At 40.9% G+C, this 18296-nt stretch overlaps 1 protein-coding gene across 1 annotated transcript; it reads left to right on the forward strand.

The window, feature by feature from the left end:
- The first annotated feature begins 5226 nt into the window (after positions 1–5226).
- LOC114042865 (C-C motif chemokine 4-like) lies at positions 5227–8091 on the forward strand. Its single transcript, XM_027861615.1, has 3 exons — positions 5227–5567; positions 5640–5754; positions 8004–8091. Exons 1-3 carry the CDS (start codon positions 5489–5491, stop codon positions 8089–8091), a joined length of 282 nt encoding a protein of 93 aa, XP_027717416.1. The 5' UTR covers positions 5227–5488.
- The last annotated feature ends 10205 nt before the right edge of the window (positions 8092–18296 follow it).

Below are 18296 nucleotides of genomic sequence, written 5' to 3' on the forward strand. Positions count from 1 at the left end.
TTGCTGTAGCTAGCAATAACTGTAGCTAGGACTTTATTAGATAGTGGTGGTAAAATTGGACATGCTTGCTTTACCCCTCATGTTACTGGAAAGACTTCTAGCTTTTTCTCCATTACATATAATGTTTTTCCTTGGTTTTAGAAAGACATAACTTACTTTATTAAGGAAAGATCTATTTATTCTTATGCTTTCTAGTATTTTTTTTAAAAGAGAAGCAGATATTGGATGTTGTCAAATTCTTTTCAGCACCAACTGATATGTGGTTTTTAAAAAATATTTATATTAGTAACATGATTTATTATGTTTATAGTTTGCTTTATGTTGACTCAACTTTACATTCACAACATAAATCCAACTTGGTCATAGTATATAATTTTTCTAATATGTTGTTGTAGCCTGTTTGTAATATTTTATTAAATTTTTTGAATCAATATTCAATAGGGATATTGATCTATAATTTTCTTTCTCTGCTTTGTCTCTCTCTCATTTAGGTATTGAGACCATATTTGTATCATGGAAAGAGATTGTGAAAGTGCCTTCATTTAATATATTGCATGGAATATGTGAAATGTTTGAATTAATTGTTCTTTGAATGTTTCATAGAATTCATTTATAAATTCATCTGGTTCTGGAATTTTTCTTTGAGAATTTATGGCTTATTCAATTTCTTTTTTTTTTTGATATTGGACCATTTAATCTATTTCTTCTTTTGTTAAGCTAGCATTTTATATTTTTGTAGATGTAATGTGGGTCTAGCTCATGTGCAGACCATATCGTCTTGCTAAGATGGTATCTCTAAGAGGAGAACACTGTGTGGACATTCTGTAATTGGTTCTCACTGGTCTACCACATAGTTTAGAGGAATTTTTTTCCTTCCAATAGCTGTGTAGCCAATAATTGTCAGCATCTTTGAAAGGGACTAATTGAGTCAACTGCTCTCTTTGGCTCTATTGCTACATTTGTGAGGAAGTGAGGTAATTCTTTCACTCATAGCATCTTCACTTACAACGAGAACTTGTAGTAAGGAAAAAAGACCTTGAGATCTTCTCTCCTCTTTAAGGCCATATGGCTCCAAGAAATGGTCCTGGGCCCTTTGCTTTTTTATTTGTTCTTTTCCCATCTAGGTGCAGGGAATGGAGTCTTCAGATTTAAGAGTGACAAAGGTTGAGAGTGCAAGCCATAGGAATCTGGGAGTCTAGGAATGTCTATCAGATATTGCAGCCAGCCCAGCACTGAGGCATCAAAATACATAGAATGATCATCTGGAATGATCTTTATTACTCCAGCCCAGCAAAATCCACCCATGGATATAAACTTGGTTGGACTAATACTATGTAGGAACTGAGCTAAATTTTGAGCCTAATTTCTACCCCTTAAGGACTGAGTAGATGAAGAAGAGATTATGTCCCTGAAATGTCTGAGGAAATGTTTGTAGTTTATTCTATGTTTTTGAAGTAAATATTCCTTTGTAAAAGCTATCTCATGTTACATGATTAAATGGATATGGGGTACTTGTCACTGACCTCCTAAAGTTAGTAGGAACACTAATGGAGTATTGAGCCAATGGCAGAGAAAAGAGATGCCAACAACCCCACATAAGGTACATGAGAATCCTGAGAGGGAGATGTAACAGGCCTGGCCCTGTTATTTATATATTTATATAAATATTCATCCACTTCCTTTAAATGATAACTTTTATGAGCATATATTAGGGAAAAATAGTTTCTGATAACTTCCTTTATTTCCTCGTGAATTGTTGTGACCTCTTGTTTTTAAATTTTTTACATGAACAGTTTGGTTTTCCTTCCTTTATAAGAAAAAATCAGATTGGTTAGCTGTTTATCTGTCTCATTAGTGTTTTTAAAAAATGCTCCTAGATTTAATAGTTCATTATTTTTGACTTTCAATTTTATTAATCTCAGTTAATTTTTAGAATTTCTATTTGGTTGTTTAATTGGATTTTAAAATTTGTTGTTGCTCAAGTTTTTTTTAATGTTGTGTGAGAAATGAAAGAGTTAAGTTTCCATGTAATCTTCGGAACCGAGTCTGGGATCCTCTTTATAATAGTTGTGATCTTAATTCCTTGATTTTTTTCTTCTTCTCTTTACTGATAAAAACAATTTGAGACATCAATTTGCCCCTAAAACTATTTTAACTTCATCCCATAAGTTTTAGTATATTGTCTCATTATTTCTTTTATGACATTTTCTAATTTGTCCTTTGATCTATCAGTTCTTTAGGATTATATTACTTAGTTTCTTAATTATTTTAAGTCTTAATTTGAGCCCTGTATTAGATATAATTTTTATTACATTGTGATTAGTAAATGGTATATTTAGTATTTCTGCTTTTCTATATTTTTTGATGGAGTATTTGTGCATCAACATGTGGTCAGTTTTATAAAGTTGCCATGTATAGATGAGAAGTACGTGAATTCCTTTCTATTACTATTCAGTAATCACCAGAGATCTATCATCTCTAATTTTTCTAAATTCTATTTAAATCCTTAACTTCTTTCTTGTTATTTTTTGGTGGAAAGACTTTTTATTCTTAGGCTAAAGAAAGACCTCTGACAGAGGATAAAGGTCTCTGACAGAGGTATAAACCTCAATGGCCAGGAATAGCAGATCAAACAAAAGATTTATGCCTGAAGACACTAGCTAACTACCCTTGTTTGGCATTAGAAAGAACTTGGTAAAAGAAGTCAGAAATTTCCTTGTTAAAATAGATGCTATCTCATGTGATCCTCATAACAATCCTGAAAGGTAGACACTGTTATTAGCCCTATTTTACAGATGAGGAAACTGAGGCTAAGGGAAGTAGGATGATTTGCTTAGGGGCACCCAGATAATAAGTGCCTAAGCAACATTTGAACTTGGATCTTCCTGCTTTCAAATCAGGTCCTGTACCCATTGTGCCACCAAGCTATCTCCTATGTATTCCATATGTGTTTGACTCTATCATAAATGTTCTCTACATATGTCCTAACTTTCCACTGATTTTATGTATGCTCATGAGAAAGTATGTCCCAGGTTTATAGGGGGAAGTGTTTTATTGATTAGTTCTGTAAGAAAAAAAAGGGAACCAATTCAATTTAGGGACATTTCTCAAGCAGCTACCTAGGGCAGGTATTGAGGGGAGGGGAAAGAGTGATGTGATACAAATAAGGTTTTGCCCCCACAGAGCATAGAGGGTCCAGATGAAATATTGACTGAATCCCTCAATGATTGGAATCCAAGTTGAAAAGGAAACATCTCCTCTACTTTTTCAGTCTTTTGCTTCATGCACAAGACACAACTGGAATGAATTTCTACAAATCTTGCTGGCTGACCTTACTAGCTATCATAACTTTCTCATTTATTAGGAAATGGATTTAAGGACAAAATAGTAAAAGAGGAAATGGTCTGTTTGGGAGGCAGCCTGGCACAGTGGACAAATAGTTTGTCTGAAAGCCCCTGGAGACTCACCTCTGACCCATCTTGGCTGTGTGACCCAGGCAAATCCCTTAAGCTCTCAAGGCCCCTAGGCAATTTTCTAAGACCACAAGTTACAGAGAAGGTGCTGATCTCCATTGGAAGAGGGATCAGTTGGTGCTGGGGAACAGGGTTTGTTCATGGATAGCTGGGGTTCAGTATCCCTAGGATGGGTAGAGTTTAAGGTAATGGGAGTATGCCAACTCTCCAGAAATAGCCCAGGCAGAGTAACAATGAGAGGTCTGTTGAGGCAGTTGGGTGAGTCCCAAGTTATTCTTCAAGGTCTAACTCCATGGCAAGTGGTCATGTTGTATCATGTGAAGCCCCATGTGGCTGGCCAGGCAGCAAACAAGAGCAGGAGTTCTAGCCCAGGGAATCTGGGAACTGGTTCAGGGGACAAGAGGTGTTCTTGGTGCCAGGAGGGCCAATCCCCTGTGTGGAATCCAGGGGGAGGGGATGGTGACTTAGGCACCTCCTGGCAAGCTCAGGAAGGGCCTGGAGTTATTTGAGTGAGGTCTGGTCCTCACTTTTCTCTACATCTACTTCTCTGCTTGGATTCAGCTTCACAGAAAAACATGGCCCTCTCAGGACATGCTCATTACTTCTAAACTCTCCACAAGGCTGAAGCCTTGATTGACACCACCTCTCTCAGCCTTCTGTCATTGAAAGGCTGGAGGGAGGAGTCCCAAACTCTGCCTAGGGCCTTCCTTTAGAAGGGACAGAAATTGAACTATAAGACCCTCTCTCACCTTTGCATTTGGGGTCCTGCCTGGTTTCAAATCCATGGAACAATTTCTTCTCTGGTGTTTCACCTCTCTCCTCATCCCAATCCCATGCTCCTCCCTCCTCCTGCCTCATTTTGTGTGTTGTCTCTCCTTTTAGATTGTAAGCAACTTGAGGTCAGGCACTGTTATTCTTTTTATTACTTGTATCTCTAGTCCTTAACACAGTGCCTGGCACATAGTAGGTGCTTAAGAAATGTTTATTGGATTCATAGCAGCTCTTTTTGTAGTGGCAAAGAATTGGAATTTGAGAGCATGCCCATCAATTGGGGAATGGCTGAGCAAATTGTGGTATATGAATGTAATGGAATGCTATTGTGCTACAAGAAATGATGAACAGGCTGACTTCAGAAAGACCTGGAAAGACTTGTATGGTCTGATGCTGAGTGAAGTGAGCAGAACCAAGAGTACGCTGTACACAATAACAGCCATGTTGTGCGATGACTAATATTGATAAACTTAACCCTTCCTGGCACTACAAGAATCTAAGACATCTCCAGAGGCCTTGGGATGGAAAATGCTATCCACATCCAAAGAAAGAACTATGGAGATTGAATTGCTATTTTTTTCTCTTCTGTTGAGTTTTGTTTCCTATTTCTGATGGTTCCTCCTATTGGTTTTAATTTCTACTTACAACATCACTAATGTGAAAATATGTTTAATAGGAATGTAAAGGTATAGCCTATATCAGGTTGTGTGCCATCTTAGGGAGGATGGTGGGGAGGAAGGGGGAGAAAAATTTTAAACTCAAAAGCATGTGGAAGTGATTATTGATAAGTCTAAATAAATTAATAAAAAAAGACTTAGCAAAACAGAATTAAAATCAATTTTAAATTTTACAGATCCATGGCATTAGTGGAGTTTACAACTTAGGAAGATATAGAGTCTAAGTTAGAGTTGGGGGCTGAAATATGTCATAATAAATAAGCACAAAAACAAACAAAAAAAAAGAAATGTTTATTGGATTGTATTGTTGCAGAGGCCTGGGGGGTTCTGTTCCCCAAAGCCCCAGTTCTTCTCTAACCTAAGCCTCAGTTACCTTATTTTCAAAGCATGGTGACCTGCCCAAATAAGGAATTCAATTTCTGTGAACGTTGATTTCTGTTCCCTTCTCTTGCCATCCCTACAGAGCTCACCCAGAGCAGGGTCTTGGTCACTAAGGAATCAAGGTCAAGGTCAAGCTGAACACTCCTCCACATTGGCTTGGGTCCCAAGTTTCTCCTCATCCTGACCATGAGGGCCTTGGTGGCTGTCTTCTCCTTCCTCCTCCTCCTTCTCCCTGGCTTCTGCTTGGTGATGTCAGCTGAGCAAGGTAAGTCCCTTTCTTTTTCTAGTTGCCTTGAGGTCCCTCTCATGGGTCCTCATTCAGTTCCTTCCTTCGCAGCTTCCTCAATTGACTTCGTCCCCTGCTGCAACAACTTCATCAAACATCGGATCCCGCAATCTCTTGTGGTCGGTTTTGTTAGGACCAGCCCCCGGTGTCCCAAGCCCGGAGTTTTGTGAGTGCTTCATGTGCTGACTTTCTCTGAAAAGACAAGAAGCAGCAAAGGCTGAGAATCCCCAAGGAATCCACAGGAGAAGAAGATCTAGACTTGTGTTTCTTGATCCCATCCTATAGGACTAGGAGGAATGGGTATACATTTTAGAGGCAACTTTGGGATCGATGTAAGAGGGAAAAACCCAACAACTCCCTTAGGATCATGGCCATGAAGTCCAACTCTGATTTTACAAATAAGGAAACGGAGACCCAGAGAATTACAGAGACCTTGTCAAGGTCACACAGGTGGGACATTAGAGGTGGGAGGTGAGCCCTGGCCCTCTGACTCCTGTCCCACTCATCGCGTTGGCCTCTGTACCGCTGCCCCTCCTAAATTTGGAATGGTCGTGGGTTCTCCTACACCAGACATCGTCAGCCAGAGGCTGTCTAACCGTTTGTGCTGAGATGTTGTAGATAAGAATCTGGTTTCCATACAGTCTGGACTGGGTGGCTTCTGAGATCCCCTTCCCCTCCAATATTTTGGAACTCAGGAAGTTTCTGGCCTCCCTATCTTACTGAAAATGAGGATTTGACCCTAGAGAAACTGGAAATAGTACAGAATTGGTAGTCAAAAATTGTTGTTCAGCCATTTTCCATTGCATCCAACTATTTGTGACCCCATTTGGAGTTTTTTTGGCAGAGGTTCTAGAGTGGTTTGCCATTTCCTTCTCCAGATCATTTGACAGATGAGGAAACTGAGGCAAACAAGGTGAAGTGACTTGCCCAGTGACACAACCTAGTAAGTGTCTGAGGCTGGATCTATTTTTTGTTTGGTTTTTTTTCTTTGGTCGTCTTTTCTTGGTTTTTTCTTTTCAATGGGGGTTAAGTGACTTGCCCAGGGTCACAACAGCTAGTAAGTGTCAAGTCTCTGAAGCCGGATTTGAACTCAGTTCCTTCTGACTCCAAGGCCAGAGCTTTATGCACTGTGCCACCTAGCTGCCCCCTGAGGCTGGATTTGAACTCAGGTCTTTGGAACTCCAGATCTGGCACTCTATCCATTGTGTCACCTAACTGCCTGGGAGTCAAAAGACCTGGGTTCAAATCCCAGCTCTGTCATTTCTTACCTTTGTGACCTCCTTGGACATCTCCTTTCACTTTCTTTGGGCCTCTTAGGCTTGATGGTCTTCTATGACTCTTTCCATACATCTATAATTGTCAGACAGGATGACCTTTGACCTCTCTTCCAGTTCTAAATTGATGATGCTATAATCATAAATTACAAATATTTAGAATATAGTGTCATAATTATATATTAAATAATGTTTTGTTGTAATTATAAATATTTATATCTAGTATTATAATTATATATCATATATTATAATTATAAATATTTATAATGTGGTGTTATAATTATATATTATATGATATATTGTTGTAATTGTATTTTTATATAGTGTTAGAATTATAAATGTGTATACTACATTGTTATAGTATAATATACAATATACTATAATAAACAACATATACCAATTATTCACATTATAGGTCACATCACTTAGCCTTTAGGGAAGAGCCATCTTTCGTTTCTCAGAAGCCTTGAGATTATTCTGGGGGGGGAGTAGTAGTGGCACTTGGAGTAGAAGAAAAATGGGGCTCCCCTGAAAGTCCTTGCCCTAACAGGGAAACCAGGCACGTTCCCCAACCCTCAGAGAATCCTCACAAACCTTAAGGTGTGGATGTACGGGAGGGATGAGGGATAGGATTGGTAGACGGAGGGGACCTTGGAAATCATCCAAGCTAATCCCTACATTTTGTTGAAAAGGAAACTGAGGTTTCTAGAGCTGTTGAGGGTTTTCTATGGTCCCACAAGGAGTAAGTAGTAGAGATGGTCTTTTGGTTCCAGAGCTAGGGCTCTTTACAGGACAACTAAAGTGCCCCTGTAGGTAGTTGTGGTAGGGAAGATTGTGTGGTGGCAGAAGCTGGTTTGGAGATGATGAATAAGGCTCTGACACCTCCCAGCAGATTGAGATTAGCTAGTTGGGAATCTCCTTCCTGTACTGGACCTGATGGATTCTGAGTAGGAGCTGCTCCCATTGAAGGTTGGGAGAGACACCCCAGGGAGGATACCCAGGAGATGCTGCAGAGGAAGGTGCTTACAGCCCTGGGGAGATGAGGGCAAAATCAGGGTGCAGAGAGGGAGAAATGAGAAAAGAAGGGCATTTAATTTCAGCAGCTTCTCTGAATAGACTCCATCTGCTTTTCAATCCTCAGGTTTGAAACCAAACAAGGACTGAAAGTCTGTGCCAATCCAGCTGTCCACTGGGTCCAGAGGTATATGAAAGGCCTGGATCTCCACTAAGCTGGGGGGACAGGGTGGCAAGTGAAAGAGGACAAGGAAAGTCAGCTGGAGCACTCCTGTGTCCTTTTGCTAGTGCTGACCTGGTCCTGGCCCCCAGGACTGTAGGCAGCCTCAAACCTGCTATTTCCACCCCAGAGGGTTGGATAGAAATGGGTCAAACTGCACAGTCTGGGGGACAATAAAAGCCTTTGAAAGCAAAACTCTCTGTTGGTTTTCCTGGGGATGTGGTTTGAATGAATTTTACTTCTCTTTCCTACTTTCCTGTACCAATCTATACTAGAGACTTCTTTCACCAATGGTGCAGGCGATACTGAGCCTGGGACAGGCAGAGGGTTCGGGTTTATGGTGAGAAGAAGCTGGCTTGTGACTTCCATCCCCAAGTTCAAGATTCCTGTCTTTCCACTTTCTGTTCTTCTCTAGGCCGGTCTTTGTTTTTCAATGACTAGTTCTCCCTACTTCCCCCCCACCCCCACCTTCTCTTCCAAGTCACCCAGGCTCATAACCTCAGTTTCATACTCTATTCCTCATTTGAATCTGTTTTCAAATCTCTTTTCTACCTTCAAAACATCTCTCCTCTAGATCCCCCATGGCTACGTCACTGGTGCTGGCCCTTATCCATCACCTCTTATGTGGACTATTCTCCTAGTCAATCTCTCTACCTCAAGTCTTTCCCCACTAATTCATTCTTCACTTAGCTACCAAAGTGATTTTCCGAAAGCACACATCTGACGCCATGGTACCTCCCTTTCCCCTGTACAAAAGGAGGTCCACTGGCTGCCTATTATCTCCAGGATCAAATATGAGTCTTCTGTTTGTCATTCAGAGCTCTTTATCACTTGGCTCTTTTCTGCCTTTCTAGCTTTCTTACACTTTTTAGTCTTCTGCATTTTTCAAGATCCAGAGACACTGGAATCTTTGCTGTTCCTCATACATGATGCTCTGTACTCAGTGTCTTTTTTTTCAAGTTCTCCCCCATTCCTAGAATGCTCTCCTTCTTCACCTCTCCCTCTTGACTTCTCTGGTTTCATTCAAGACTTAACTCAGATCCCATCTGCTGCAAGAGGCCTTTTCTGTTCCCCCTCCCCTGCCAGTACCTTCCCTCTGGGCTGACCTCCCATTTATTCACCTTGTAGATAACTTATATGTACATAGTTGTCTCTCCCATTAGAAAGTGAGCTCCTTGAGTTTAGGGCTCATGTTTTTGTCTTTCTTTGTATTCCCAGTGCTTAGCACAGTGCTTGCCACATAGTAGGTTCTTAATAAATGCTTCTTGATGGATCGATTTATATCTCCAGAGTACAGTATCTGACACATAGTAGGTGCTTAATAAATCCTTTTTGATGGATTGATTATTTGTATCCCCAATACTTAACATAGCATCTGGTACTTAGAAGGTGCTTAGTAAATTTTTTTGATTTAATATTTTATTTTTTCCCCAATTATGTGTGAAAACAATTAAAAAAAACATTTGGCAAGGCAAACAATCTGATATAGGTTGTACATGTGCAGTCATGAAAGACATATTTTCATGTTGGTCATGTTGTGAAGGAAAAGAGAGACAAAAAAACCTCCAAGAAAAATAAAGTAAAGAAAAGGCATGCCTCAATCTGCATTCAGACTCCATTAGTTCTTTCTCTGGAGGTGGAGAGCATTTTTCATCATAAGTCTTTCAGGATTGTCTTGGATCATTGTATTGCTGAGAGTAGCTAAGTTATTCTCAGTTGATCGTCATAAAATATTGTTGTTACTGTATACAATGTTCTCCTCGTTCTGCTTATTTCACTTTGCATCAGTTCATTTAAGTCTTTCTAGGTGTTTTTCTGAGAGCATACTGCTCATCAGTTCTTATAGCACAGTAGTATTCCATCACAATTATGTACAACTTGTTCAGCCATTCCCCATCTGATGGCCATCCCCTCAATTTCCAGTTCTTTGTCACCACTAAAATCCTGCTCTAAATATTTTTGTACACATAGATCCTTTTCCTTTTTTTTATCTCTTTGGGATATTAGTGGTATTGCTTGGTCAAAGGGTCATGTGGGTGGTAATATGCTGAGTTTTGAAGGATGTAGAGGACCACATGTGGCCTTGAGGCTGCAGGTTTCCTACCCAGATGGTTTTTCGTTGATTAGTTCTGTCAGGAAAAAAGGAACTAATTCAATTTTAGGGACATTTCTTAAGCACCCTCCTAGTGTCAGGTGCTTGGGGGAGGGGAAGAAGTGGTGGGATACAAATAAGGCTTTGCTCCCACAGAGCATAGAGGGTCCAGATAAGAAATTGACTGAATCCCCCAATGATTGGAATCCAAATTGAAAAGGAAACATATCTCTTACTTTCTCAGTCTTTTGCTTCACGCACAAGACACAACTGGAATGAATTTCTACAAATCTTGCTGGCTGAACTTACTAGCTATCATAACTTTCTCATTTATTAGGAAATGGATTTAAAGACAAAACAGTAAAAGAGGAAATGGTCTGTTTGAGAGGCAGCCTGGCACAGTGGACAAATAGTTTGTCTGAAAGCCCCTGGAGACTCTCCTCTGACCCATCCTGGCTGTGTGACCCAGGCAAGTCCCTTAAGCTCTCAAGGCCCCTAGGCAATTTTCTAAGACCACAAGTTACAGAGAAGGTACTGTTCTCCATTGGAAGAGGGATCAGCTGGGGCTGGGGAACAGGGTTTGTTCATGGATAGCTGGGGTTCAGTATCCCTAGGATGGGTAGAGTTTAAGGTGATGGGAGTATGCCAACTCTCCAGAAATAGCCCAGGCAGAGTAACAATGAGAGGTCTGTTGAGGCAGTTGGGTGAGTCCCAAGTTATTCTTCAAGGTCTAACTCCATGGCAAGTGGTCATGTTGTATCATGTGAAGCCCCATGTGGCTGGCCAGGCAGCAAGCAAGAGCAGGAGTTCTAGCCCAGGCCATCTGTGAACTGGGTCAGGAGACAAGAGGTGGTATTGGTTCCAGAGGGCCTATCCCTTGTATGGAATCCAGGGGGAGGGGGTGGTGATTTAGACACCTCCTGGCAAGCTCAGGAAGGGCCTTGCTGTGCAGTTTCAGTTCCTGGTGCTTAGCATAGTGCCTTTCACATAGTTCTTAATGAGTGAGTGATAACTTTGCAAAAGCTCTGCCTCAATTAAATCCAATTCACTTGCAAGTCAAGACATCTCCTTCCCGGTGTCATTGGTCCTCTTGGAGAACAAAGGACAAAACAACAACAACAATAAGCCTTTATTAACTGACTTTCCCCCCCTACCTATATTGCCAAATAACCTTTTCCTGTTCCTTTGCTAGCTTATCCCATTTCTCTTGCCCATCTCTTCGCTTTCTCCTTTCCCTTCCCAGTCCCATATGTTTGCCTTTCTAAATGTTAGAAGGAGAGATAGTGTGGGTTCTTTGTAGCCCAGGCTTAGTGTTTTGGCAATGTGGGGTAATGGGAGGCCTGCTGGCTTTGGAATCCCAGTTCTGATACTATTTATGAGACTTAGGGCAACTCTCACGATCTCCTTGGGCTTCTCTTCCTCTATATATTATGAGAGGATTGGACTACATAACTACTTTAAAGATTTTTTTTAATTGACATCTTATGTTTTTATATCACCTTCATATTTCAGTTGGAGAATTGCAGAGAAGGTGCCAACCTGCCTTGGTAGGAGGAGTTTTCTCTTCTTTTCTTTTTTTCATTAAAATGAGGATTAATTTATTATTCCTTTATGCTCCTCTGCTTCACCACAGTAACAAGCTTATTTTGAAACGATACATTTTAATAGTGAATGAAATCATTTATACATCTATTTGCCTGATTTTTTTGCTGCCGTTGCATTTGGTGTGATACATACCAAACTCTTTTCATTATTTCTTTAATCTTCTACCAATAATCTTACCCTACATAATTTTTAAATATGAATTTAAGTGGAAAAAAGTAAATTTATTAATCACATCTTATATAATATTTTCCCATATCACTTTGAAGCATCCCTCATTTTATTCTGTGATCAGATATTTAGGGAATCTAATTAGTTTTCAGTCTGTCTGCTTTATTAATCAAATGTTTCAAGTATATTTATTCAGTGTCTAAAAATGGCAAAAACAGAGGTTAAAGGAGGCTCACTCTAAAAAGTCATCTAAAATCCTGAGCAGGCAGTGCAAAGATATTCCTAGAAGGAGTTTTCTTAGATAGGAGATCTACTTTTATCATTAAAATCTCAGTTCCAGTCCCTATCCCTGTTGCTGTCCTATCTCAATATATCATCCCCTTCCTCATCCAGAGAGTCTATCCCCGTCCAAAGGATGAAAGAGAAAGAATGACTAAAGCATTTATTAATCCCTTTTTACATGACAGGCATTGTGCTAAGCGCTGGGGATGTAAATAAAAGGAAAGGAGAGTGAAAAAATTATGCTCATTTATTTACTTTTAACATTCTTTTAAAATTTTGAGTTCCAAATTCTCTCCTTCCCTCCAATCCCTTCCCTATCCATTGAGAAGGTAAGCAATATGATAGTCATTATATGCGTGAAGTATGCAAAATGTATTTCCATAGTATCTGCATTGAAAAAACCCCAAGAAAAAACAGTTAAAAATGTGCGTCAGTCTGAATTCGGTGACCATCACTTCCCGGATGGGAGATAGCATTTTTCACCATGAGTCCTTTGCAATTTTGGTGCATCATAGTATTCATCAGGGGAGCTGATCTTTCACAGTTGAACATATTTACCCCATTGCTGTTTCTGACTCCAGGTTTCACACTCTAGCCATTGAACCAAATTACCTTATTTAGGAGAGAGTGTGCTCCACAAAATGTTTTATACCAATGTTCTTATTGTACATTTTAGTAAATGTCTTTGCTAACAGCTAATTAAATTTATTGTCTAATTATTACTGAGAAAAAGAGTGAGGGGGAGGACTTGTGAGCTATATAGTGTTGAGAGTGACCACCATCAGTCTTATTCCTAAAACTCATGGTTGCAGCCATCTTCTGGGGATGTGTGCTACCAGAGTGTGAGTTGAGTCATACATAGTGTGCGCACGCCCGTGTGTGTGTGTGTGTATGTCTGTGTATGTGTGTGTATGTGTGTGTAAGCTACCTTAACTTTTTTTAAGTATTTATTTTTTAAATTTTTAATTAATTTATTTTGAATTATCAACAATCACTTCCACAAGCTTTTGAGTTTTAAATTTTTCTCCCTCTTGCTCCCTACCTCCCTCCCCCAAGGCAGCACACAATCTGATATAGGCTATACATATACATTCCTATTAAACATATTTTCACATTAGTGATGCTGTAGGTGAGAATTAGAACCAATAGGAGGAACCACCAGAAAGGGGAAACAAAACACAACAGAAGAAAAAAAAATAGCACATAGTATGCTTCGATCTGCATTCAAACTCCATAGTTCTTTCTCTGGATGTGGATAGCATTTTCTAACATGAGGCCTTTGGAGATGTCTTAGATCCTTGCATTGCTGAGATGGGCTAAGTCTGTCACAGTTAGTCATCGTACAACATGGCTGTTATTGTGTACAATGTTCTCCTAGTTCTGCTCATTTCACTCAGCATCAGACCATACAAGTCTTTCCAGGTTTTTCTGAAGTCAGCCTGCTCATCATTTCTTATAGCACAATAGTATTCCACTACATTCATATAACACAACTTACTCAGCTATTCCCCAATTGATGGGCATCCTCTCAATTTCCAATTCTTTGCCACCAAAAAAAGAGCTGCTATAGATATTTTTGTACATGTAGTTCCTTTTCCCATTTGTATGACCTCTTACATTAACTTTTAAAGTGACTTTTACTGCTAGTATCTACAGGAAGAGGGCAGCTAGGTGGCACAGCGGATAGAGCACTGAGCTGGGAATCAAATCTTTCTGAGTTCAAATCTAGCTTCAGATACTGACTGACTCTGGGCAAGTCTTTTAGCCCTGCCTGCCTCAGTTTCCTCATCTGTCAAATGAACTGGAGAAGGAAATGGCAAACCACTCCAGTATCTTTGCCAAGAAAATCCCTACATGAGGTCACAAAGATTTAGACTCTTGTCTCCTCTCCCTTTCCCTCCCCTTGCTTCCTCTCTCCTCCCCTCGCCTGAGGGTTTTTTGCCAAAAGGAAGGTAAATTTTGATGGCTGAAACATACCTAGTTATCTTGGGGTTTGCTGGTCAGATTTCTTTGTCAAAGACCAGGCCTTGAATCCAATTCACTCTGGATCTCATTGATTGGATAATAGGCCTCTGCTTAAGCACCACTTAATGGTTACTTTTTGGTCCCTCTTGGCTTGGAGTGAATGTGAATAGTAATTGTTTCTCTTTTAGCCAGCAACCCTGAAGGTCCTCCTCTCCCAATTTGATTTTTTTTTTTTTATTAAAGGGATCATCCCTTGACTCACTTCTTAAACAAGCCTATTTACTGAATGGGTGTTGCCTCACTTAAAGTGAGAACCTGAAAAGACCTTAGCTTAAAAAGGCCAAGGTCTCCCACTGCATCATGGGCCATCTCCTGTCACGCTGACCTATATCTGGTCACCGGACCCAGATGACTGTGGAGGAGAAAGTGAGGCTGGTGACTTTGCACAGCCCTCCCTTGCTGAAATCCAATTCAATGCAAGTCATGTCATCATTTCTCTGATGTCATGGTCCTCTTCAAAAACGAAGGACAAACCACAATCACAGACATGACTGAAACAACTGAACAATGAACTAAACATTAGATCTATGGTCCTATAATCCTTTCAGCCCCAAATCTATGATCTTGTTGCCATGTGTGATCCTGAGTTCTTTCTCTCTCCCTTGTGCCTACCCAGAGCACTAGCTCTAAGGCTTCTGGGCAGAAAATTGGTGGTTATTTTTTTTCCTGGGGACCCTGGCATGCACTCTTCTTAAATCACCCCTGCGCATTGTGAGACATTCTACAGCCTCAGCCATCTATCCAGCCCCATTTCTGGGCTACTTCTCCCTCCCAAGCCTTTCTTGGCTTCTTCCCACAGTCTCTTGGACTCCATTCCCCTAGAGGTGGGCAGTAGACATGCACTGACTACTGGTCTCAAAGTAACTGACCACCAAGTTGCGTGGGACCTTGTGGGCCAGGTATGTGAAGTAGCAGGGCCTAGGTTTGACATCCTCTGCTGGAAGGAAAAAGGACAATTAGGGTCTAGGCCAGTCTCATTCTGATTCATCTGACCTCTTAGAAGGTCAGCAAAGGAAGACTTTTTCCCAAGTAGAGTTTGGAAGACATAAGCCTATTCTTTCTTTCTTTTTCCTCAGCTCTCTCCATTTCCACCGTCATCTCTTCTTCTCTTCCTACCCCAGTTCTTAACTCCACTCCCCTCCCCTCTCTTTCCCTCTTATTTCCTCCCCTCAGATGTTCTCCTAGGAAACTGAACGTGGTGGGGTGTGTGTGTGTGTGTGTGTGTGTGTGTGTGTGTGTGTTGGGCAACGAGGGGCTCAGTGTGAACTATAACAGACCCAGGATCATACTACCCTGCAAGAGAAGGATATATAAATGGTTATTCCCATTCCCACTTTCATTCCACCACACTGACAGGCCTTGGACATTATCTGAGAGGAACCAGATACATTGGACAGGATGGGAAAGGTTTGACTATACCCAAAGGCAAGTTACTTGCCCTTTCTGTTCCCATAGCTGTGAAATAGGGATGATCCTCCTGGTCCCATTTCAAGATTGCCATGAGGTCACTGAAGACAAGCCTACAGGTTGCTGGGTTTGAATACCATCTGTCAGTGGGAAGCAGGTTGGCACCTGCCTTGGAGAGTAGTGGTTGAATAGATGTGATTATTGACATTGGAAGGAGTGCCCCCATCAGTGAGATCACAGACCCAAAGAAAGGAGTCCTGGACTTATATCTAGTTTTAATGCAGCCTTCAAAGCCTTTCACATCTCTTTTGGTTCTTCTCACCACCCTATGAAGTAAGCTGGTGCAGGGCATTATTTTCCTCTTTTTATAGATGAGGAAAATAGAGATGAGTAACTTGTTTAAGGCCACACAACTTGTAAGTAGTAGGACTGTGATTTAAACTGATGTTCTTTGATTCTAAATCTAATGAGATTTCCTGTCTCCAAATATGGGAGAAACAGGTTGGACTAGGGGAAAAAGTGCCTTGGAAAACACAGTCCTCTTGTGACAGTCTTTCCACCAGGCTGATTTCCTCTGTGTCCAGTTGGGAGAAAGAGTGAGGGAACAAGCATTTATTAAGCATCTACTATGTGTCAGGCACTGTGCTAAACCCTTTACAAATATCTCATTGTAGCCACATCATTCATTAAGTCAAACATTTATTAAGCACTTAGTATGTGTCAGGGGCAGCTAGGTGAATAGAGTGCCTGGTCTGGAGTTAGGAAGACCTGAGTTCAAATTTAGCCTCAGATGCATACTAGCTTTGTGGCCCTGGGCAAGACACGTAACCTTTTTTGCCTCAGTTTCCTTATCTGTAAAATGAGCTGGAGAAGGAAATGGTAAACCACTCCGGTATCTCTGCCAAGAAAACTCCAAATAGGGTCACAAAGAGTTGGACATGACTGGAAAATACTGAACAATAAGACATGTGTCAGGCACTGCGCTAAGTGCTGGAGATACAAATAAGAGCAAAAGGCAACATGAGGCAATGTGTAAAAAACTGTACGAATATGCAGGATAAATGGGAGTTAATCACAGAGAGAAGGTACTGGAATTAAGGAAGGCTTGCTAATGGAACTAGGATTTTAGCTGGGACTTAAAGGAGGCTCTGAGATGGAGATAAGAAGGGAGAGCATTCTGGGCATAGGGGAATACCTGGAGTTACAAGATAGAATATCTTGTTCAAGGTGGCAGAATGGAGGAGGGATTGGAGTAGGGAGAGACTTGAGGCAGGCATATCGCCAGCAGACTGTTGCAAAAGTCCAAGCATGAGGTGATGAGGGCCTGCACTAGAGTGATGTCAGTGTTAGAGGAGAGAAGGGGGTGTATGTGAGTGTGGGAGATGTTCTTTTCCTCTATTAATTATTTTCTATTTATCTGATATATAGCCGGCTTTGTATATATTTGTTTGCATGTTGGCTTTGCCATTAGATTGTAAGCTCCTTGAAGGCATGAACTGTCTTTTGCTTCTTTTTGTATCCCTAGTGCTTAGCACAGTGCCTGGCACGTAGCAGGCACTTGATGTTTATTAAATTGAAATATGAAGCTAAAATCAACAGACCACAGCAATAGATTAGATGGGGGTGGGGTGAGAGAGAATGAGAAATAGAGGATGACACCTACATTGCAAACCTGGGTAACTGGGAGGGTGGTGATACCCTCAACAGTCATAGAGAAGTTAGGAAGAGGGAAGAATCTGGGGTAAGAAAGATAATGAATTTAGTTTTGGCCACATTGAATTCAACATGATATTTTCCCAAAAGCCAAAGAGATGGATTTAGAGAGGGGCAGAAGAACTTACTGACCTTACTAGGTAGAAAGGAAAAAGAGACCAGGTACTATGTGACCCTGGGCAAGTCACTTAATCCTGTTTGCCTCAGTTTCCTCATCTGTCAAATAAGCTGGAGAAGGAAATAGCAAACTACTCCAGTATCTTTGCCAAGAAAACCCCAAGTGAGGTCATGGAGAGTCACATCCAACTGAAATGAATGAAAAACAACAAAAGTGTCATTAATGATGACTGCTACAGCTCCCGTATCCAGGATTAGCCCCTGATGTTCCTGACTTTTTCCTCACTAACATGTGGTCAAAAGTAAAGAAAGCAATAGGACTCATCCATTGGACGATTGCCTTCAAAGCAGAGTGCAGGTACTGAGATGATAAGCATGGAGAGGATAGCCAAGGAGACCATGTTCCTTGGAGGTGGGAGTTGGAGGAAACAACTTTCAGGGGCAGACCCAGTGTTCTCAGAATGCCTCTTCTGCCTGCCCTGGAACCTGGGCTTGAGTCATTCCTCTCTTTATAGGCAGTAGATGACTGAGAAAGAATAAGAATAAGAAAACATTTTCAGCCTGGAGGGGAACATGATTCTCTAAAAGTAGTAACAGGTGGTGCCATCTTTCTGAATTACAGGAACTGAGACTGCACTGACTAGTGAAGTAAAGAATTGAGTAATAACTCTGGATTTTCAGATGTGGAAAGTATCTGAATATCTAGATTAGGTCATGGGGGGAAGAGGGGAGAGAGAGAGAGAAAGAGAGAGAGAGAGAGAGAGAGAGAGAGAGAGAGAGAGAGAGAGAGA

The sequence above is a fragment of the Vombatus ursinus genome, unplaced genomic scaffold, assembly GCF_900497805.2.
Source record: "Vombatus ursinus unplaced genomic scaffold, bare-nosed wombat genome assembly UNPS02014768.1, whole genome shotgun sequence".
NCBI classification, from domain to species: Eukaryota; Metazoa; Chordata; class Mammalia; order Diprotodontia; family Vombatidae; genus Vombatus; species Vombatus ursinus.